This window comes from Delphinapterus leucas, chromosome 2, assembly GCF_059928025.1.
Source record: "Delphinapterus leucas isolate spDelLeu-1000000601 "Yukka" chromosome 2, BTC_Dleu_Yukka2, whole genome shotgun sequence".
Lineage (NCBI taxonomy): Eukaryota > Metazoa > Chordata > Mammalia > Artiodactyla > Monodontidae > Delphinapterus > Delphinapterus leucas.
This window is the reverse complement of record NC_143130.1, coordinates 173,175,893-173,198,999: the sequence shown is the minus strand read 5'-3', so window position 1 is coordinate 173,198,999 and position 23,107 is coordinate 173,175,893. Positions and strand designations below refer to the sequence as shown.

At 38.4% G+C, this 23,107-nt stretch overlaps 1 protein-coding gene across 6 annotated transcripts in view; it reads right to left on the bottom strand.

Moving 5' to 3' along the window:
- Positions 1-22,762, bottom strand: part of PAPOLA (poly(A) polymerase alpha) — a 57,451-nt gene extending 34,689 nt beyond the window's left edge. For 3 of the 6 annotated variants that reach the window (XM_022576144.3, XM_022576146.3, XM_089908184.1), the window contains exons 1-6: positions 22,526-22,762; positions 7,887-8,072; positions 7,317-7,383; positions 2,851-2,932; positions 1,093-1,202; positions 583-636 (exon numbers count right to left, since the gene is read on the bottom strand). In XM_022576144.3, the coding sequence (XP_022431852.1) occupies positions 583-636; positions 1,093-1,202; positions 2,851-2,932; positions 7,317-7,383; positions 7,887-8,072; positions 22,526-22,533 (507 nt within the window). In that variant the 5' untranslated portion in view covers positions 22,534-22,762. The remainder of the gene's footprint in view (positions 1-582; positions 637-1,092; positions 1,203-2,850; positions 2,933-7,316; positions 7,384-7,886; positions 8,073-22,525) is intronic. The other 3 variants (XM_022576140.3, XM_022576142.3, XM_089908185.1) reach the window with 3 other exon arrangements.
- Between the last annotated feature and the right edge of the window lie 345 nt (positions 22,763-23,107).

Genomic DNA, 23,107 nt, shown 5'->3' with positions numbered 1-23,107 from the left:
CTGCATGTGGAGCCCGTGCTCCACAACAAGAGAAGCCACCACACCGCAACGAAGAGTAGCCCCTGCTTGCCACAACTAGAGAAAGCCCGCGCGCAGCAACAAAGACCCAAAGCAGCCAAAAATAAAAATAAATTAATTAATTTAAAAAAAAGAATCTGAGCTCATATATCCTTCCCTATCAGAAAATACTTCAGCATACATGACATCAGGTCACAATTTTCTCTCAACTCTTAAATATTTAATTTAAATGAAGCCAAAGTTCCACTTGCAAAAATATAGTTATACTACCTTAAGGAGACTAAAAGCATATAAAATCTGCATATGGAAAAACTATCAATTAAGCTGTTCTGTAGCAGCCATTTCACAGTCAGTACATTTCTGTCTATATTTTAACTCCTGGTTTCACTAGGCTCTTTTTTAAAAGAGACTACAAAGAATAGGCTGTCACTTCCATTTCAAAAAAAACTTCATTCATATTAATATCATACCAACTCACCAATTATAAACCTTAGAAATAAATCAAGTTTTTAACCTACACCTATCAAAATAACACACAGTAAGAGCTGTCTATTTGAACCTTACCTCTATCCCATCAAAACACAGTTTGATAACTGGTACAAATGCCTCTTCAACAGCCTGTGGGAAAATTTAAAAATCAGTGTCTCTGAAAGTATACCTTAGGGCTACACTAGCTTTAGTGCTCTTAAATGAATGCAGTACTGACATTGCTTAAACATAATTTACCACGACACCTGACACAGACTAGGTTCTCATTAAACAGGTTTAAGACTCGAGAATCCTAAGTCGCACAAGCCTAGGTTCAAATTCTTGATCTCTGCCACTCGGATATGTGATGGTGGCCAAGTTGCTTAATATTTACTTTGTTTGCCTCATTTCCTACTCTGTACATGAGATTACAGATTTATGATTTTAGACTGCTGTAAAGAATAAAATGCAAGCATACACATTAAGCTTAAAAGGGTCTGGCAAATTGCAAGAGTTCAATAAATTAATGGCTATACCATAAAACTCACTCAATTGACTAAACTGATTTTTATAACTCCTCCCCTTTCACTCTGAACATTTACGCACTCTTAAATCTTTTACTTCTTCCTGTAATTTCAACTTATCATAGAACGAGGTGAAAAAGTCACTTCGATCAACATGTCTTGGTGCAACACACAACGCATCAATATCGGCACCTAAAAAAAAAAATTAAGCCCATCAACCACTAGTTACCATTACAAGAAAATTATTTTGCATCTTATCATGGCAGTATTTGATGTTGAAAACCTGTTAATGTTACACTGATGAGCCTCTAAATGCACCCCTCACCTTAAAAAAAAAATTACCTGTCAGTATAAGAAAAACATGACCCTAATCAATGGGATATATTTTTTCCTGCAGCATCTTCTATTTGTAGTGGCCCAGGTGAACTAGGAGTCAAAGAAAGGTGACTCAGATAGGAACTCTTATGGTAAGAGAGGCAATTATGCAAGAATACACCCAACCTCTTGGTGTCCTTAGTCATAGCCATGTTCATTAGTGAAACAAAAAAATACAGTTATCATCTATACATTGTGACTGGTGCTTCCAGGCTCCTACCTGCACCTAAATGGGACCTATGCACTTCAAGAAGGACCAATGGCAAGAATCCAAAGAGGCAGACCATGGTAAGAACAGCTGTTATTAATTTAGTGCTTGATAGGAGGCCAGCACTGAGTACATAGGAGAGCACAAAAAAGATGATTAAAATCAATAACTGGGATCATAAAAAGAAGAGATCAATATGGAATCTGGTCAACATAATCATTTTCCTAAAAGACTCAATACCTGAGGCACTAACTCTGAAGGCTGTTTATCTGGCATATTCATGAAGGGGGAGAAGGGCATACAGTTCACAGGACACATCAAAAGCAAATGTACTACTTCCAGCACACAGTAGTGGGAGATGGGGAGAAGGAATAATGCCACAACAGAGAGAACCAGAGACTGGCAGATACTTTTAACAGAGGCTAGTGGCTAATGGTTGAAGAGTACAGCCTCAGACTGCCAGAGTTAGAATCCTAGCTCTGCCAGGAGATGGCTGGGAGCAACTGTTCAAGCTGTATTGCCTTTTTAAGTCTCAGACTCCTCTATTTGTTACATAAGAATAAATAAGATTATGAAGACCAAAAGATTACTAACTATGCACAGTAAAAAAAAAAAAAAAAGAGTTCAATAATATTCTCTGCCATGATAATATTCTTATTGTGTATTTATTTACACAGGGGAAAAAAACTACAAATGTAACTAAGAAAGTATTATTAGTGATTGTTACTGTGTTGCAGATACACATTTTTTTTGGTTTGTTTTTTCCTTAACTATATTTCACGACTATAATACAGATTTTTTTCAAGCTTTACTTCATTTTTCTTCTGATTTCCAGAAAAAGATATCATTATTTTAACATCATTTTCTTCTGACATTCTTCAGGTAGAGGAAATGATATACAGAGCAGCACTGTCCAAAATAACTCCCCAAGGGGAAAAGTGTACTTCATGCGCACTTTCCAGTACGGTAGCCACTAACCATATGTGATTATTTAACAATGAAAATGTGGCTACTACTACTGAGAAACTGAATTTTTTATTTTACTTAATACTGCATTGGAGGGCACAGGTATGAAAGGTATCATTTTATATCTTTCTTCTTTTACCAAATTTAAGCTCCCTGAAGTCATCTCTTCCATGCAAACCTAAGCTGTATAATACACTGCAAGTAACTGAGATGGATGTGTCATTATAATTTTTAAAAAATTAAAGAAGTATTCCTTCTCAAGATAATTAAAACAATATAAACAATATTTACCTTTTGTATGTACTCCTAATCTATAAGATCCAAATGTAAATATTTTTCCACCAACATTTTCAATTACAGATTGTGGAAGATTCTGTTGAAGCAAACAAAAAATAGTTATTTTGCCAGTGGAGCACAAAGGTAACTATTTCAAATAACACATTTAAAAAAAAACAAAAACCAAGTAAGATTTCTATGCAAATTTATATAGAGGGTAAACAAACTATAAGCCCTACAAAATACCAGGCCTTCACAGATCAACCTAACTTGAAATTTAAGCAATTTTCAACTTTCAATTAGTGTTAGAATTTTGCCACATTTTTGGAAACTGCTACAAAGACTGTGGTAGAGGAGATCATGTGATTCCACAGAAGCAATGTCAGAATCAGAAATTTTATTCATGATAAGGTGCTGCATAAATCATGAATGTTAGAATATAACAAAAACATTGATTGCTTAAAAGATTGTATTCAGTGATTATACCAAATATGTCGCAGTACATTAGACTATAATTTTACTGTATCAAAAGTGACTTTAAGGCCAATAAGGCTACATTTAATAGTTTAGTAGGCTTTAGTGGGATGATTTTGAGCAGAACTAAACTTATTGATGATTTCTTAGAGTAAAAACACCAGGAATGAGGAGAAAGGAAAGCACTTAAAAATCATCTTTCTGACCCTGGTATGACTATAAAGGACTATGGAGAATACGTTTAACCACGCTTGGTGGTAAGGATAATGTCTGTCCACAAAAAAAACCACCAAATCTTAATGTGTGCTAGATCAATGTCTCTCTTTACTTTCTAATTCCTCAGTAAAGTCTTACTCAGTAGCAGAACATAAAAGAGACCACTCTTCCCCACCACCCTCCCAAAGTGACATAAATTGTTACTTCATATTCCAACAACCCTAAAAATAAATTGTAAAAGGCTCAGGGGATTCCCTTGTTTTTTAAGGGCACACTTAATCATCACTTATAGAAAACAGGCAATCTAAATGTGTAGTATTACATTTTTTAAAAGGAGACACCACCATCTCTTCCTATGTTTAGATATTTTAAAAACCACTTGTACAGTTGGCTTGGTTATTTAAGTTAAGCCAGCAAGGTGTGTACAGAAATATGCCTACAAAGGAAGATAGGAAAAAACTACCTGAGAACGATGTTCTGTGGACATCTCTAGTAAAATACAAATCTTTCGGATAAGCGCTCTCCAGGAGAACTGTCCAATACAGTAGGCACTAGCTATATTTCACTACCACTTGAAATGTAGCTAGGGTGGCTGAGGAGCTGAATGTTTAATTTTAGTTAATTTAAACTGAAATAGCCAAGTGTGGCTGGTGGCTACTGTATTAGACATTAGTATGTTTATAGCTATTACAGTTGTAACCCAGAAATTAAGATTTCTTAATTAACATCACAGAAGAACTTTTCAATTGCAAATCTTTTTTAAGTCTCAGGATATTAGATGGCAAACAAATCAAACAACTTAAATAAAATTCATATTTTATATAAATTTTCCCCAAAATATTATAAATTAATTGTAACTATACATCAAAAATCAGTGGGACTTCCCTGGTGGTGCAGTGGTTAAGATTCCATGCTTCCACTGTAGGGGGCACGGGTTCAATCCCTGGTCAGGGAACTAAGATCCCACATGCCACCCCCAAAAAAATCAGTGGTTTGCTACTGATTTAACTGGAGATATTTTTGGTTGTCACATCTGGGGAGACCAGACAGGCAGTGCATCTAGTTGGAAGAGTGCTGCTTAACAGCTTCCAGGACAGTCCCTGAAAAAGAAATATGTGAGGAATTCCCTGGTGGTCCAGTGGTTAGGACTCCACACTTTCACTGCCGAGGACGCGGGTTCAATTCCCTGGTCAGGGAACTTAAGATCCCACAAGCCGCGCGGCGTGGGCAGAAATGAAAAAAATACGTGGTCCCAAAATATCAATAGCGTCAACATCAAGACATCCTGTATCAGGGCTTAAAACCAAGCAGCTGAGGAAGAAATTCTCCCTAGGAAAACAGATATGAAAGATCAAACTTGTAGGGCTTCCCTGGTGGCGCAGTGGTTGAGAGTCCGCCTGCCGATTCAGGGGACACGGGTTCGTGCCCCAGTCCGGGAGGATCCCGCATGCCGCGGAACGGATGGACCCGTGAGCCATGGCTGCTGAGCCTGCGCGTCCGGAGCCTGTTGCTCCGCAACGGGAGAGGCCACAGCAGTGAGAGGCCCGCGTACCGCAAAAAAAAAAAAAAGATCAAACTTGTAAAGCCCCTAAAGTCCCACTCTCTAACCAATTTACTACCTACAGAGTTAGGCTACAGAGAAAAGAACACTGACAAATTTGATTAGGAATGAGCATTAATTTCATTAATCCAAATAATTTTTCTTACCCTCAAGAAAACCAGCAGGAAGAACTGTATCAAGAGTTACCAGACAGGGCTTCCTTGGTGGCGCAGAGGTTACGAATCCGCCTGCCAATGCAGGGGACACGGGTTCGAGCCCTGGTCCAGGAAGATTCCACATGCCGCGGAGCAACTAAGCCCGTGTACCACAACTACTGAGCCTGCACTCTAGAGTCCACGAGCCACAACTGCTGAAGCCCGCACACCTAGAGCCCGTGCTCCGCAACAAGAGAAGCCACCGCAATGAGAAGCCCACGCACCGCAAGGAAGAGAAGCCCCCGCTCGCCGCAACTACAGAAAACCCACACGCAGCAACGAAGACCCAACACAGGCAATTAATTAATTAATTATTAAAAATAGAATTACCGGTTAAAGAAACTAACCAGGCACTTAATTACTGAAACAAAACTATCAGTGAGACAGCACTCGTTTCACATTAAATAAATCCAAGTTCTGGCCTTATAACAGTTTTCAACTTAAATGTCTAAGAAAAAGCCATTAAAAACAAAGCTGTGTTTCCTATGCAAGATTAAAGAATCACTAAGTTCAATAAATGAGTAAAAATACTTAAACCTGGACATCCTTTGCTCAGCTCAAAAAGAAATCCTTTTCAAAATATCATTTTTATCAAAATTCTATGAATGACAAACATGTAGTATACATGGAGTCCCCAGTTTAGAATATTCTGGCTGCTGAAGTTTTAATCAGTTGCTTTGAAATATATATACACTGCTTTAAGAAATTTCACTAAAGCCAGAAGACTTTAACTTACTTTTCTTCTACCTTGATACCTTCTCTCAGGTTTTCTTCTACCTTTGGTTTTCTCCTACCTTGATACCTTCTCTCAGGTTTTCTTCTACCTTTGGTTCTCTTACCATCAATTTTTCAGCTGTATTATAGACTAAATACGCATTTTGTACTACCCTGGAAAAATGACCACTACTTACAGAGTTTTTAAAAAACGGCTTCTAAACACAACTTGACGAATACATTTCCAGAGAACAAACATATGGACACCAAGGGGAGAAAGTGGCTGGGGTGGGGGTGGGGGTGAATTCGGAGATTGGGATTGACATATATACACTAATAAGTATAAAATACATAACTAATAAGAACCTGCTGTATAAAAAAATAAATAAAATAAAATTCAAAAAAAACTACATTTCCTTTACCAGAAGCCTATTCATGGACTCAACAGTTGTATGATTTTCTTTTAAAAAGTTATTAGAAGCTCAAAGAATGTTATTATAAAAAACTAAATAGATAATTCAGTTTGAGTCTAACATCTGAAGGCCTAAAAAATGCTCATCGTTGCAGAATTCCTTAAAAGGTAACAAGATTCTCAAATACTTAATAAACATGTTTAATACATTTTTTTTCCTAAGTGAAGCAAACGTTTTATCGAAATCAACTGTCAAACCACAATTTATCCAAATGACGTTACATTGTTCTTAAAAGAGTGGGCACAAATATGGCACAGACACAATCCAGCATCTATCAAAATACCATCTGTAAAGAACCTGACTTATTTCGTGCTGTGTGTGAATGTGGTCCAGCATATAAGGTAGACTCAAAACCAGTCAATTTTTTTTCTTGATAACATGAAAAACATTTCACTACTTTGCCTCAAAATTAAGCACACTCATCTGTCTGTAACAACCGTGTTTAATACATTTTTTAAAGCACCTTTTGAGGGAAACATTATTTCTGTAAAGCGTGTAAGTAATTACTGAGCTTTGAAGTGTTACAACCAAAAGTATTTATAAAATCACTGAATTCAGTTCAGTTTTTCCTGCTTTCAAAATAGCTAGGTACCGGGACCTTCCTGGCGGTCCAGTGGTTAAGACTCTGCCCAATGCAGAGGACTCGAGTTTGATCCCTGGCTGGGGGACTAAGATCCCACATGCTGCACGGTATGGCCAAAAAAAACCCCCCAAAAAGCTAGATACCAAATACAAATTCTGCTGTCAACAGTCTAAAACACATTCCGCATTCAAGACTCTAAATAGTTATATAAGACAATTGCTGTGTTCAGCTGGCAAATTACTTCCTATACAATTAAGTCACCTTACCTTGATTTCACTGATTTCTCGTATCCACTCTTTTACCAGGTTATTTAATTTTCCCAAAATTAAAATCCTGTTGATAGAGCAAATATCAATCAAGTATCAAGTTGTTTGTTATTCTAGATCACTACTAATTAAAATGAAAAAGCTTTCAATAGGTGGCTTCCTAAATTTTAACCAGTCTTTAAGTTATCAGAAAGGAAGTTTATAGTATTAGCTATGTAGGCACTGTTACACTGGGTGAGGCATTCCTCTAGCTTAGCAAGGCATTCCCCTTTCTCCTGACAATGCTGTAATACTAATCAAAAGTATCACAAATCAAAATTAAGGGAATAGAACTTTATATAGACAAAAAGTTTTTTCTAGGTATCACTCTTGTTTGAAACAGACATATATTGGGGAGAATAATTCTGACTTGCTGAGTTCCTCAAAACTAGTTTATTATGTTAATAAAAAATTGTAACTTAAAAAAAGATATACATATACACTAATATGTATAAAATGAATAACTAATAAGAACCTGCTGTATAAAAAAATAAATAAAATTCAAAAAAAGAAAGATATATACACACTGACCTGCGCTGCAGTTCCTCTTCCTCTTCAAAAACGCCAAAAGGCTTCAGAGTCTCAATTAGTTTCTGGGTAAGTAGGCAGTCAGTCTCCTTGGGGGCTGCTAAGCTGATGGGAGAGGTAATGCCATAGTGCTTCTGTGGCGGCTGTGTTTGCTGTGATCCCTGCGTTGTAACTGGACTGCAAACAGAACTGGATAAAATTACTGTCAAAAAATTTCTACAATTTAAAACTAATCAGATGACTAGAAAAAAATGCTTTAGTAAAATGCATTTCTAAACATAGTTGGTTCCCTGCCTTACCCCAAAAAACTTTCAATACATTTTGTTCTTTTTAAAACAAAAAGTAACACAAAAATTAAGTGATGAAAACATTAGTTCTCCTCCCACTCCAAGGATTTTAACTTTGTCACTATCTAAATATCTAAATAAACTATAAATAAGAATCCAGATCAGGGAATTCCCTGGTGGCGAAGTGGTTAAGAATCCGCCTGCCAACGCAGGGGACACAGGTTCAAGCCCTGGTCCGGGAAGATCCCACATGCTGAAAAGTAATTAAGGCCGTGCGCCACAACTACTGAAGCCCACATGCCTAGAGCCTGTGCTCCGCAGCAAGAGAAGCCACTGCAATGAGAAGCCTGCGCACCGCAACAAAGAGTAGCCCCCGCTTGCCACAACTAGAGAAAACCCACACGCAGCAACAAAGACCCAAAAAAAAAAAAAAAAAAAAATCCAGATCAAATAAATTGCTAGAGAAAATGCAATCTAGGATATAGTGGACTTCTGAGAAATTTTACTTACTCCTTACTTCTTGAAAAGGAGCCAAAGTCTATTAAATTGTTATTTCTAAAGAGATGAGGATATATATAAAAACGCTATTTTACCAATACAACAGACTCCCCAAATGGAATTTCACATCTGACGTGCAATGAATAAAACTCTAGATAATGAGGCAAATAACATAAACATAACTTGGGGGGAGGAACTGTAGTCACACTAAGCCTGTTACAGAATTTTTGGTAAGAGATTTACACTTCAACGATGGCTAGTCAAAAGTTTTTCTGTTTTAAGAGTAATTCCTGATTTTTACAACCAATAGAGTTTTAATATAACTGGTGAAAAGGTATGGCATGCTCTAAAGAAAGGTTTTAGGAAATTAATCTGACTCAATTATTTTTTGGTGAAACCAATTCTTGTTTTCTTTTTCTCCCTTTTTATATCAATGTACAGGGACTCTAAAGATAAGCAGCACAATTATTAACTAAGAACTACCTGGTCAAATAACACACAGAACCAGGTAAGGACTAAGGAAGAAGCTAACATCTGAATCAGTTATTTGCCCCAAATTCTGTTCCTTAAGAAATAATTTGTACACACACACCCCTACTTTTTTTCAAGTTCTAAATATATATATATACACTTTTAATTAAAGTGCAATAATCTACTAAAGCAATAAGATGCCAGAATCCCATGGCAGGTGAGTCCCATTATGTATTTACTACCTATCCCTGGGTTCTGGTTTATACTATGACTGCAGGACTACGTTTTATATTGTCTTCTGATATCAACAGAAAACCTAAGAATGCTAGGAAGCCCATAGTGTTTGTTACTAATTAGTCACTAGGCTGTATAGCATTTAATCAATGCTTCCTAAACTAGTTATACATTGTCTCAATTTTAATTCAGATTTTATAGTAACATTTGCTGAATAAATATGAGTCAGATTTATTATCTCTTACAGCAATTAACTTACGTCTCATCACTTCCTCCTACTACTTTAAATTGCACAGCTATATAAGGCTATGGTGTTAATTCAGAGCTGTGGATCCACATGAGCACCAAGCATCCTCAAAAGACTAAATATCTTAATGTTCTATTTTTCAAATTTATGTAGCATCTCCCATGATTAGAATATACAAATTAACATTAAGTGTAAATGCACTCATAATATCTTGGTTAATACGTATTTTCATCAATCAACAAATAGTTATCATCAGGTTCCACAAAGCTGACACCAAAAAGGTGGCCCTCAAAACTGCCTACCATTTCTTCACACCATGCTCTAATAGATTCCAGATAAATTATGTATTAAGTTTAAAAAAATACACTTAACACATATCTTAGTATAATTATATTTTCTTGCATTGTTCATTGCTTCATGTGAGTTTCTCCAAGTAAACTATAGCCCTTCATGAGCCCAGGATTATGAATACTTTTTATAAATGATTTTAACATAAGTAGAGCTAGATATGAAAACAAGTGTAAAATCCTTTCTAGCTAGACTTGGTTCATGCAAGGAGAGCTTTCAAGTCAAATGTAAATTGAATTCATGTTTTCCTACCTTAAAATAATAAACCTCTATTGGATTGTTTTGTTTTGAGCAAACATCTGCATTCTTTTCCTTTCTGAAGGGGCTACATTCATTACCAGTTGAGTTTGGATGATCACCAAAATGACTGCCCATTCTCTGTGGGGTTAAGCTTTCTTGCAGATTCCCATTTTTTCTTTCTCAAATATTCAGGTTCTTCATTGTCATACAAAAATCAATGCTTGGAAAGATCCTTGTCTACTTCAACTGTATTACCAGAATATTGGATATAGACTCAGATTTCTTTCTTTTTTTAAAAAATCAATTTATTTATTTATTTTTGGCTGCATTGGGTCTTTGTTGCTGTGTGTGGGCTTTCTCTAGCTGCGGTAAGCAGGTAGAGTCTACTCTTCGTTGTGGTGCGCGGGCTTCTCATTGCGGTGGTTTCTCTTGTTGCAGAGCACAGGCTCTAGGCGCACGGGCTTCAGCAGTTGTGGCACAAGGGCTCAGTAGTTGTGGCTCACAGGCTCTAGAGCGCAGGCTCAGTAGTTGTGGCACACGGGCTTAGTTGCTCCACGGCATGTGGGGTCTTCCCGGACCAGGGCTCGAACCCGTGTCCCCTGCACTGGCCACCAGGGAAGTCCTAGACTCAGATTTCTAAATTCACACCAAGTTTGTCTACTTTAATTTGAAAAAAAAAAATTGATGTCTACATTAGTTTCCACATGAACATTTTGATGGGGAAACAAATCATACTCCAATTGTAAATGTTTATTTATTCAAAATGTAGTCACATCATATAAAACCACATTTACTTGTCCCATCTAATTCAAAACAGAACATTATAGGGGGACGTTCCTGGTGGTCCAGTGGTTGAGAATCCGTCTTGCAATGCAGGGGACGCCAGTTCGATCCCTGGTGGGGGAACTAAGATCCCACATGCCTCAGGGCAACTAAGCCTGCACACCGCAACTATTGAGCACACGTGCCACAACTAATGAGCCCACATGCCACGACTACAGAGAAGCCCATGAGCTGCAAGGAAAGATCCCGCCTGCCGCAACTAAAAAAAAAAAAAGAGAGAGAACATATGTATCACATATCTCTGTATGTATACATATCTAATACAAATTACATATAGAACATATACTAATTCAAGAACACATATGAAAAGAAATAAAAGTAAATCACAACCAAATAAAAGGAAAGAAACAAATACATGTTTTGAAAGGTACAAGATACCTGTGTCTCCAATAGAAATGGCTTAATCTTACGCTAAGTGGCTAGACTAGGAATTCTAGGCTGCCAGATGCTCTGAATGTCCAAAATGTAGAAATATTAGCTATGATTGAGCTTTAAATGGACGAAGTCAAAATTTTCCATTTAATTTTTAATATTAGAAATTAAGTAGAGTGATAAAACAATTTAAGGATCTTTCTGTTGCTGTTCTGTTACTAACAAAACAAATACACACACTCCAATATCAGGTAATGTGAAGGACTCTGCTTTACAGACTTTCTCTTGGAACTATACACCAGACAGCTAGCTATCAATCCCAAGAATGCAAAGCTCTCCCTCAAATTTTTGAACACATGAGACACCTGCCCATGTCCGTCACTTTCTAGAGACATTTTTACCAGTATTTAGTTTTCTTCAGACATGATTTTAAAAATAACTTCTACAATTATATAAAACAATGAGAAAAAAAAACTAGATACGGAGCCACAGTATTTGTGATCCACCGAAATTTCTTTCTGGTTTTCAATTTAAATATCAAGAAAGGCTGTGCTTTTCCTGAGTAACTGGCTCATTTTCATCTCATGAACATATCTGTACTTACCTTTAGGCTACTGCCTGAATTCTTAGAGCAAAACTGGTGGCCATCCAGCAAGTTCTCTACAAAAATCCAAAAATCACTGTACTTCTGTAAGAACTGTTTTAGTACCCTAATTTCTTGCTGTTTTATATCTCTATCCTGATTCTCCCTTGTCATCCACCTTTAATGCAAACACCGTGGTAGTTTTAAAATGTGACTAAAGCATTCTTAAAAGTCTCAGTCCTTTCTGGGTCAGAGCAAGATGTAAATACCTATACATACAGTACATATACAAATCTTGCCCCCCTCCAAAATTACAAAAGACAGCCAAACACTCCTCCCCCCACCCCACTTTTTTGGGAGTAAGGAGGGAGAAACGAAGAGGGCACAATACTAAATATTTTCAGAATTCTTCTCTCTCTTAGAACATAAGGCATTTTCTTTATAATATTTAAAATAATTTTCATCAAGGCAAAGCTTACCCAGGACATATACCCACCTTTCCTTTTTTATTATTTTTAATTTCAGCAACATTCTATATAACAATTCCATTCCAACTACACTTGTTCTGCCTCTTGGCATCTTGGTCCCACTCTTTCTACTCCCCTGCTATGCCAGACTACCATTCATACTGCTACCAAGTGTTACCTTCCTAACACACAGCTTCCTTAAAAACCCACATGACTTCTGGTACTGGCATTCAAAACTCTGTCCACAAAAACTGCTCTCAACCCAGAAGCAATCTGAAAAGAGACAAAGCAGGCCTGATTTCACTTCTACTAGTTATACCACTCTGGTTTCACTTCTGCCACTAGGTATGTGATTCTTGTTAAGTTGTAACTCTATGGATTTACCTTAGAATTTATTATTTCTCTTCTCTACTTTGGACGGCAAACTAGAAATTTAAATACTATAACATGTTTATGACATGAAAGTCCAGTTCCCAAACACAGAAAGTTTTTAAACCAATACTCAAAAGAAAGGTCCATCCTTTCCTCATGCTAGGCTAAGACCTAACTCTAATTAGTATAAATATTTTGGTACTCAGAAATGGCAACATTTTTGTGAAACTGGCATATGACTGTAGGCTGCTTATTTTGGCCAGATACTTGTTTCAAAAGTTTAGGCATCCAATTTAACCAATACATGTGCTCTGAAATATCAAGAACCACTTTGATTACAGTAACTATAAAGCTAACTCAAATAGTGCAAGTTCCTATGATTTGTAAACTATAGCTTAGTAGCCCTATATTCAAATAGTCGAAGTATGATCAATCTTTGGATGTATCATATTGACGACCACTTCAAGTCAGTGAGGAAAGTTAAGGAATACTCAAATGAAAGACCTATATTAGTACCTGTTTTCACTAAGTGAATGAAATCCAAAGAGGACTTTCACTTTTACGAAAAAAAGTCAAAAAGCAAAAGCACTCTTCGTTTGTTTTGCAAGCGGTTTCAGAGGCAGCGTGCGCCCTGAGTAGCAAGAGCGACACTAACAAGCTTCTTCCCCAGGATATACGTATATTCAGCATCAAACTACCATAGCCTGGAACTGTGTCTGTGAGCAGCAATGCTTTATCTCAATTTATTCTATGCATCTGTTAGCAAGATGTGTATAAGGTAGTTGCTTCTTCATTTTATGCCGTTTTGGCTTACAAAAGCTTTCACAGGACCTTTCTACTTTTGGATAGGGAGGGAAACCTGTATTCTTAATATGTTCTTAAATCAACTTTTAAAAGTTTCACTGCAAATCAAGGAAGCACATTAAGACAATCACTTTTTCTGTCAGACTGGAGAAAAACAAAGCTGATGTACATATGGTGAAAAATGAAAGACTTATTATAAACCTCCAACGTTGGCAATGGTGTAAGAAAATGAGCACTCTTAGCCATCACAAAGGATGTGAACATGGTATATCATTTAAAAAAGCAATCTGGCAATATTCATCAAATTTTTTTTTAAAGCTTATGTCTAGCAACTTCATCTCTAGCAATCTTACAGAAATACTAGGACACAAAGACTCAAACTGAAGGTCCTGATGTTGGAAGACATATCCTCTTTAATTTACAACACATTTTTAGTATGTTAAATGTGTACATTAAAGCACAAATTTCTACTGCTCCTGGGGTACGAATACAATGGCTTAGAAGACAGGCCAAATGCGGGCCCAAAATCCTGTTCAGCAACAATAAGCTTGAAATGAACAATGTCTACCCCAGCATTATACTTTATAGAGGGAGCATGCTTGGTATTTGTAAATAAATACCTCTCTTGACCCTACAGATTCTGGAATTTGACCCTTCTTATAGGAATAATACAAAAGATACCCAAGGTTGTTCACTGGAGCACTGTATACAATGCACCAACAAACTGGAAACCACCTAAATATCCATTAATATGATATAGGACTGGCGAATTACAGTACATTCTTACAACTTAATACTATGCTACATAAAAAGAATGAGGTGGTTATCCCATGTAGTAGCATGGAAACATGCCCACAATATGTCAGGTGAAAGAAGTTGTAGAATATAATTATGATAATAGCTAATATTTACTGAAACCTCAACATATTCCAGTTAGTGTGGCAAGCACTTTACATTATTCCTGACTATTCCAACGACTCTATTCACTGGGTCAGGATATGATCTCAGGCATCTGACTATAATCACAAGCCTCTATACATCTTTCACAACATACAGTCTTGTACCTTTAAAAGTTATTTGTGTATTATGTCTATACATGCATAGAAACACACGAAGCAAAACTGATTGTTGGAAGAATTCCATCTTCTAGGATTTTGTTTCCATTTGTTAAAGTACTTTTAAAGATAAATATTAATGAAGTCATACAAAAGTTGAAAATCATCTAATTCTACTATTCACCATTAAGCTTGTGATAGTAAAGAGGCTAAAACCACCCCCTAAAATCATTCCCCAACAGCAAGGGACAGCAAACAAATGTTCAATTTAAATCAATAATTAGCTTTTTGATTATTAGCTTTGTAGTTTATGCTAATCAAAATGTTATTTTAAAGAACTGAAAAACCTTAAAATGGATTTTTCAGTGTAACACTTTGTGATTAGAAAATTAAATACAAAGCAAATCATGATTTACAGCTCTAGAAAACTGTTAAAGCACCAAAGCTATCTATCAAACTTCATCAATCCAATTTTCCTAAAAGCACCTTTTCCTCATTTAAGTTATTTTTCCCAGAAAGTATTTTATTAGGCTGAAATTTACTGAACTAGGATCCTAAATATGTATGAAAGACAATGCTAAAATCAGGAATACAAAAATAGTCTCTAACTTCAGTGACAATCTCAAATTTGGTCTGGGATTCAGATCTTTAAACAACAGATCAGTGCAAAGTAAAAGCTTAAAATAAACATTACAGAAACAAAGAATCAAGGATATACCAAAGGAAAAGGTTAATGAGGTATGCACTCTAAATGACTTGGAGAAGGGGAAAGGAGCAGTCTCTGCAGATGACTAACACACAAAGGAAAGGACAACAGATCACCAATGGTGTTTTCTGAAATAGTTAATATTTAACGACTTTCTTCCCAATTTAAACAAAGCTCATGCTACTGATGAATCTCTGCCTCCTCACATTGGGCATATGGAATTGGTGGCACGTAGTACTAAAAGGGTCAATTGCCTCAAAATATATAGATCCTAGCCAACAGAAAACACTGTCATTTCTTGCTAGTTTTAGTCAGTGAAGTTAAAACTGAAAGCTTAACTTACTTGATATTCTTCTTTAGAAGTAATCAGATAAATCACAGTAACACTTAATGGGTACATCCCAGGTGGTCCAGTAGTTAAGAATCCGTCTTGCAATGCAGGGGATGCCGGTTCAATCCCTGGTCCGGGAACTAAGAACCCACATGCCACAGAGCAGCCAAGCCCACGCTCAGCAACTACTGAGCCCATGCACTGCAACTACTGAGCCCGCACGCCACAACTACAGAGCCCACGCGCCACAACTAGAGAGAAGCCTGCGTACCGCAACAAAGAGACAGCGCACAGCAACAAAAGATCCCACATACCACAACTAAGACCCAACATAGCCAAAAAATAAATATTTTTTAAAAAACCACAGTATGTAATTTGCTGTTTAAAGGCCTTAACCTTAAACATAATGTGCCCATTCAAATTAAGCAGGAAAAAAGGACATTGAACAGAATAGGAATATGGGATCTCTCTAAAGTATTTGAATACACATTAAATATTAATTCTTAGCAGAAATAATACAATCTCCTCTTTCACAAGAAGTTTAACACATATTTAAATTTTACCTGTAGCTTAGAAGTCAAGCATATAGTCAAGACAACGTATTTGCTCACTAAGACATTATTCTAAGGATGGCTAATTCACCTGCCATCCTGTGTAACTGGTACTAAACATAGTTAGAACCTAACTATAGTCTTAAAATATGTATTCCAGGTGGATCATCCAGCCAATGTTTAGTAAGCAGCAGCAGAGGCTCAAATATAGATGAAGCAATAGTTTACGTTCAAAGGGAATAAATTATGATGAATCCCAACGCCAAACTTTGGAAATAAAAGGTTGATTATACAGAGAAAGGGTACTTGTTACTGAATTGTAACAATGGCCAGGTTATTTTTCCTTCCTTCCTAAGGGCACTTCCAACTGTCCCTCTGCCCTCTCTCCAAGAGGGGCTAGAAGCAAAAACAAAAAACAAAAAACAGCCAAACCACAGCATTCCTGCATCAGTATTTGCCAAGCACAATTTGAAAATGAAAGAAATGTAACTAGAGAATCTAAGTATAAAAATGTATCAGAAAATAATAGTCAAAAATATATTAAATCATAGTATTATAAACAGGAAATGCAATTTAGATGCTTCTGATAACCAAAATGACAGGAACACTATTCTTAAATAAAAACTTATTTAAAACTATAAAGACTACTGTAAAATGCAAGAAGCTGGTTTCTGAACGAAATATAGAGGGAACAGAAATGTGAGACAATTCTGTGACAGAAGAGGAATAAAAATATCAAATTTAAACTCCTACATTTTTTTCTTCTGCAAATCCTTAAATTTTCAAGTGAGAATGCTATAAAATTCTGCAGACCTGCAATCCAACGACTAAAAAACAACTATCTTCCACACAACTTGATCTTGAAAATTAAGTATACTTAAGACATACAAACAGACTCCCACTGAGCTGATGAAACATAGTTCTCAACAAGATACACAGTAAATGGCACAGTACTAGAATGAGAATGAAACATGGAACCCAGAGTTGAATTCGGCTGCAGTCTATAACTTAGCACCCTTAAGACCTTAGAGGAGTGACGACTTTGAGCCTCACTTTACAAGAACTAATATCTCCTGCAATGGTGCTGTTTTATGAATCATAGACTCAGATTGTACACTTATTTAAAAGCTGCTGAATAATCAGAACGATGAACATACCAAATAAAAGACATGCCTCTTCCACCAACCAAAAATGAAAAATAGCTGGGACTCCAACTGGCCTCATTTTGCCTGAGAGTAGCTTTTATAAACCTGCCTAGATGCAACTCAAGGTGAAATTTAATTGTAATGTTAACTTGAAGTAGCTTAGTTACCAAGAAATGGAATATTCTGATGAATCAAAAGTTATATGTTTTCAAGCCAGAAGGCTTTGGGGGGTTGAGGGAGGGGGTGTCAGGGAGTGGGAACTGACTTACAAATTCACTCAAATCCAATTATCTTCCCTCCCAACTTCTCCATCAAAAAGCATGAACCGACAACATGCTTAAAGTAAAATACCACATTTCAAAACCATAACTTTTATTAAGCAACAAGAAATTCATTACAAAATCTCTACATCTTAAAATCTGAGAATCAAAATCTCTCAGTTAGAAGTTACCTTTCAAACGTTATCTAATACATTGCTTTTCATTGACAACAAAAAATATCTTTAAATCATGTGTGTGCCCATTCCTCCAGACCATTCAAAAACCACCAGAGATGCTGCACAGACACCACCACTGGAAACAGCGCAGCTTGGGGCAGCTGTCAGTTGTTACTACACATCAGTTTCTCGAACTTTTGGGTCTTAGGACCCTTTCACAACTCTTAAAATTTATTGAGGACTCCAATGACCTTTTGTTTATATGGATTATGTCTGCCATTATTTACTACATTAGAAATTACAACAGGGAAATTTTTGTACAGTAACAAGAAATCCATTACATGTTAACATAAATGACTTTTTAAAAAATAACTGGTTTCCAAAACAAAAAACTTAGTGAGAAGAACAGCACTATTTTACATTTTTGCAGATCTCTAACACTGGCTTAATCAAAAATAGCTGGTTCCCGGGCTTCCCTGGTGGCGCAGTGGTTGAGAGTCCGCCTGCCGATGCAGGGGACGCGGGTTCATGCCCTGGTCCGGGAAGATCCCACATGCCGCGGAACGTCTGGGCCCGTGAGCCATGGCCGCTGAGCCTGCGCGTCCGGAGCCTGTCCTCCGCAACGGGAGAGGCCACAACAGTGAGAGGCCCGTGTACCGCAAAAAAAAAAAAAAAAAAAAGCTGGTTCCCATATCTGCTTCTGCATGCAATCCCTTTTGATAAGTTGTTTTGGTAGATGCACAGGAATAAAACCTGGCATTACACCATTATAACTAGAAAACAGTGTTCTAATAGCCTTTTCAAATAACTTTGGATATTCTTCTTTGATATTACACCAAAATGCCGCAAGTGGTAATTTCTTAGAGACTAGTTACAGTATGAAAGCAGAAACTACAGCAATAAACCCTTTGTACTCTTGCATTAAAATCGACTGGTCCACCTTGCACTTTAAATGTACCTTTACCCATGCATGATTTTATTACATCATGATTGGTGGTTTGGAAAATGTGGGTTCACTTAAGATACGCATATCTTCCAAATGTTGGCACATTATTATACAAAATCAAAAAAAAGTTCACTAATATCACCATCGATCAAATCAGAAACATTTTTAATTACTGGGAGGCTGTCAAGCTCACAATGACAGAAACAAGCATTCTAAAATTCTAATTTTCGCTTGAAAGCTCAAATTTTATCACTGGCCACAAACACTGTCAGTTGTTCTCCTTAAAGAGACAGGCTCCATTTTTCAAGTAAATGCTAAGTAGTCAAGTATGAACATCATAGTTCATCAATTGTTCTTTCAGGTAAAAACAGAGCTCAATGAGAAAAGCACTAGCTTAGCTCACAAATCAATCATACATGTGCTCTTCGCAAAACAACCATCCTACTTCTTAGCATACAGCTTTAAGTGTACTTCCCATTTTATCACAACATACTCAAAGAACTCAAGGGTCAAGACTTAATAAAATTAACATTTTTTACTGCTTCATCAAGGACTTTTTTTTCAAACTGTGTGTGTTTGTGTGCATGTGTGTAGTGAAGTAATACAATGACAACTAGTAGAATACAGTGCCTCTGCCTTGATTCTTCCTAAAGCATCATTACCCACCACTGCTTTTGCACCACTGGTGCAAATGTCAACAGGCTAAAAAGACGTAACATCTCAATATTATGAAAAGTTTGGATTTTATGTACTCCCTAAAAGGATCTCAAGGACCCCCAACATCCAGGCTTCTACAAATCACACTCTGAGAACCACTGCTACACGATATTACTACCCATCAAAACGTCTCAGTTCTACCTCTTATCACTACATGAAACTACTCCAATTCCCTCTTTTTTTGTGACAACCCCAAAAATATGGAAGAAAAGCTATTGTCTCCCCCAAGTCTTGCTAAATATCTCTTCCAATAACATTCTACAAATGTGCCATGAATGCTAAGTCACTGATAATGTTTACTCCCCTTAAAGTCTTTTTTATTACCAGTGTGATAGCTAGAACTGAGCTGATGCAAATAATGATCTGACCAGCACAGAGTAAGGCAGAAACTGGAATATAGTTCTCATACAGGTCTTATACGCTGTATTAATGCAGTAGTTCTCAACAAGATGTTGGCCCCCAAGGTACATCTGGCAATATCTGGACACATTTTTGGTTGTCATTACCAGGACATGGGGGGTGGGACTCCCACAATCTAGTAGGTAGAAGTCAGGCATGCTGTTAAACACCCTGCAATACACAGGACAGAATTATCAGCCTAAAATGTGAATAGTACCACCATGAGAAATCTGGTATTAAGGGATCCTAAGACTACCAAAATTTTGGAAGCTTAATCACCATGGCTCTTAAACCATACCAGCTTTTCAAAACTATATATGCAATTACATATGCTTTTGGACAATATATGGAGACCTGCTCACAATGTTTTCTAACGACGTAACTCAGTAATCTGTTTTGATTTCATCCATTCTGACAATTTACCTATACCTTAACCCCCCCACCCACACACAAAGGCTTAACAGCCACACCAAACAGGAAGGTGGAAGTCAAACACAATACAGTCTGGAAATCACAATTCAAAACATCAAAGAAATAAAATTAATGACACCAGAATATGAAAAACAAAGAAAGCAAACTAATGAGAAAAAAGGCCTACTTAACTAGGCAGTCTATGGTCTTTTAGTTTACTTTAAAAGGACTATAGTACACATAGGGTTAACAATAAGAGAAAAGCTAATGAAAAACTGGCCATATTGTTCACACTTCAAGAAACACACTAGAAAGACAATATCCGTGTGTGAGAATCTGCTGCCTTCACTTTGTCTTCCATTTTAAACATCTGCACTAACTTCCAAAGAATGTGAAGCACTTAGGTCCTTAAAGGAAAGGTATACCTCCCTTCCTCAAAGCATGCTGGGAAAAAGCAGGTATAAAAAAACTTTTAATTTCTAAAAAGACATAAATTGTTTCTTCATTAAAGCCCTTTAAAGCATACATTTCCTATTACTGATCAATTTTTAATACTGACATGATTATCAGAAAGAGAAGTCCTTTTTCCAAAACAGCAATAAAATGTGAGCTAACACAAAGAAGTCACATGGCATTACTGCAAACATTTAGGTTTACTTTAATTGCTGCTGAATTGAAAAATGCCACAAAAATCTTGCTTAGACTCGGTTCTCCTAGTAACCCTTTTCATTGTTCCATAAAAGTATGATTCAATTAACAGGGACCTTGCACCTTATAAGATTTTAGGTCTGCTATATTTAATTAAAATTAACAAATATCCTCATTACAGAAATAATACGTTGATAGGCCTCTTAACAAAATGACTAGAGTGGGTGAGAAGGAAGGAGCGTGAAATTCCTTTTTAAAATATCGTGTAAAATGGGACAGATGTCTTTAAAGCCTGTTTCAAACTTAGAGCCTCACCTGTAAACAGAGACATACACACATATACACATACATAAATAAAACCGAAAAACTATAATCAGTGATATTTGCAGAAAAGAAGGTGTTTTTACTTAAAAAAAATAAAATAAGCGTAAGGTGACCGTTAGGTGTCTAGAAACCCCAAAATCTTTATTCTGCGTTCAAGTAAAACTTCAAGGGTCAATTACATGCTTCGGGGCTACAAAGAGAACTCGGCCCCCCATCTCTCACCCTTGAATCTTCAAAAATGGAAGAAATGCAGTCTCACGATTTAGGCCTCTACTCTGCTGTATACACGCAGAAAAAAAGGCTGTAATCTTTCGATCAACAATGAGTTCTCAAATTACATCCCATTCTTTGAGAGAGAAAAGAAAAGGAAAACTTATTTAAAAAACCCAACAAGGGGAAAAAAGTATAAGATACAGGCCTAGTGAAATTAGAAGGCACAGATGGACTACAATAAGAAAAAGTCTACCATCAGAAGAACAGAAAGTATCACTGCACATGGAAAGACGGAAGCAAGATGAAATCCGGCGACCCTATCGAAACAAAACCGGGAGAGCAATACGTAACGCAACGCCTTTCGACGGGGGGCACCCGGGAAAGTGCCCCTCTCCTGGCAGCCGAAAGGCTGGAGGGAACGGAGGCGGGGGAGGGGTGTTCGAACAGCTAGACTCGACGCTCAAAACTGGGCTTTTAACTCGCGCTCAGGCAGGCTGGGACGCGGAAGTGGGTTAACACTGGCACACGAAGTGGGCATCTAGGAAACGTGAGGGAGAGCTAGGCCGGGAACAGAAGCAGCGAAAGGCGAGAGGCGAGAGGCGCCGGGGGACGAGCCCGAACCCCGTGTGCAGACCCCGCGAGGAGCAGGGCCTTCCTCCCCGGCAGCTGGGCACTGGGTTCCCCCACCCCTTTTCTTCTATCGGACAAGGCGGAGGAGCGGGAGCAGTAAGGTTAGAAGCTCCTCCGGCCCTTCCGGAAGGGGAAGGCCCCCGGCCCGACAGCCGCCGAAGCCAGGAAGGGGTGGGGGGAAGCGGGAACCGAATACAAGGGGAAGTGCGGCGGCGAGTGGGAGAGGAAACAGGAAGAGCCCCAGTCCCGCCCGCCTCCCCTCGGGGCTAGGGCTCGGCTCGCGCGCCCCCCTCCCCCCTCCCCTCCCCCGACGCCCCCAAGGCCCCGCCGGCGTGCGAGAGAAAACAGAATACAAATCACTTACAACGGCATCGTCTCCGGCGCCGGCACCGCCCAGTCACTTCCCCCCCGCAACCGCCGCCGCTGCCGCCCTGGGCATGATCCACTGAGGCGGGAGGGAGGGGGGGGGCCTGCCTCAGCCCTGGGTCCAACCCCACTCCCGCACCCGCTCCCGCCGCTTTAAGCGCTTCTCCTCCTTCCCCTTCGTCCTAACATGGCGCCCGAGCGCTACCACAGCAACGTTCTAGAACCGCTGACGCCGCTACACACGCTATGCGTGCGCCTGCGCAGCAGCCGCCCGGCCCGCCGCGAAGCCTCACGGAAAGGGTAGTTCGTGCGCCGGCAGGCGCTCCGGCGGCTTCCGCCGCAGTTGTGTCCGGCTTCCGCGGCACACGTAGCGGGTATGGGAGGTATCCGATTGGGAGGCTCTGGGCTCGGGGGTGTCCCTCCTGCCGGGCTGCTCTTGTCGCCGATGGGGGCGATGCAGCCTGGACGGCGCAAGGAAGGCCCGGAGAGGCGCCGCTTCCGGTGCATTGTGAGGTCCCGCCGTTCTCTCCGCCCGAGGTCGCGGCGGCTGCGCTTCCACTCGGACTGCGTCGGTGGAGGC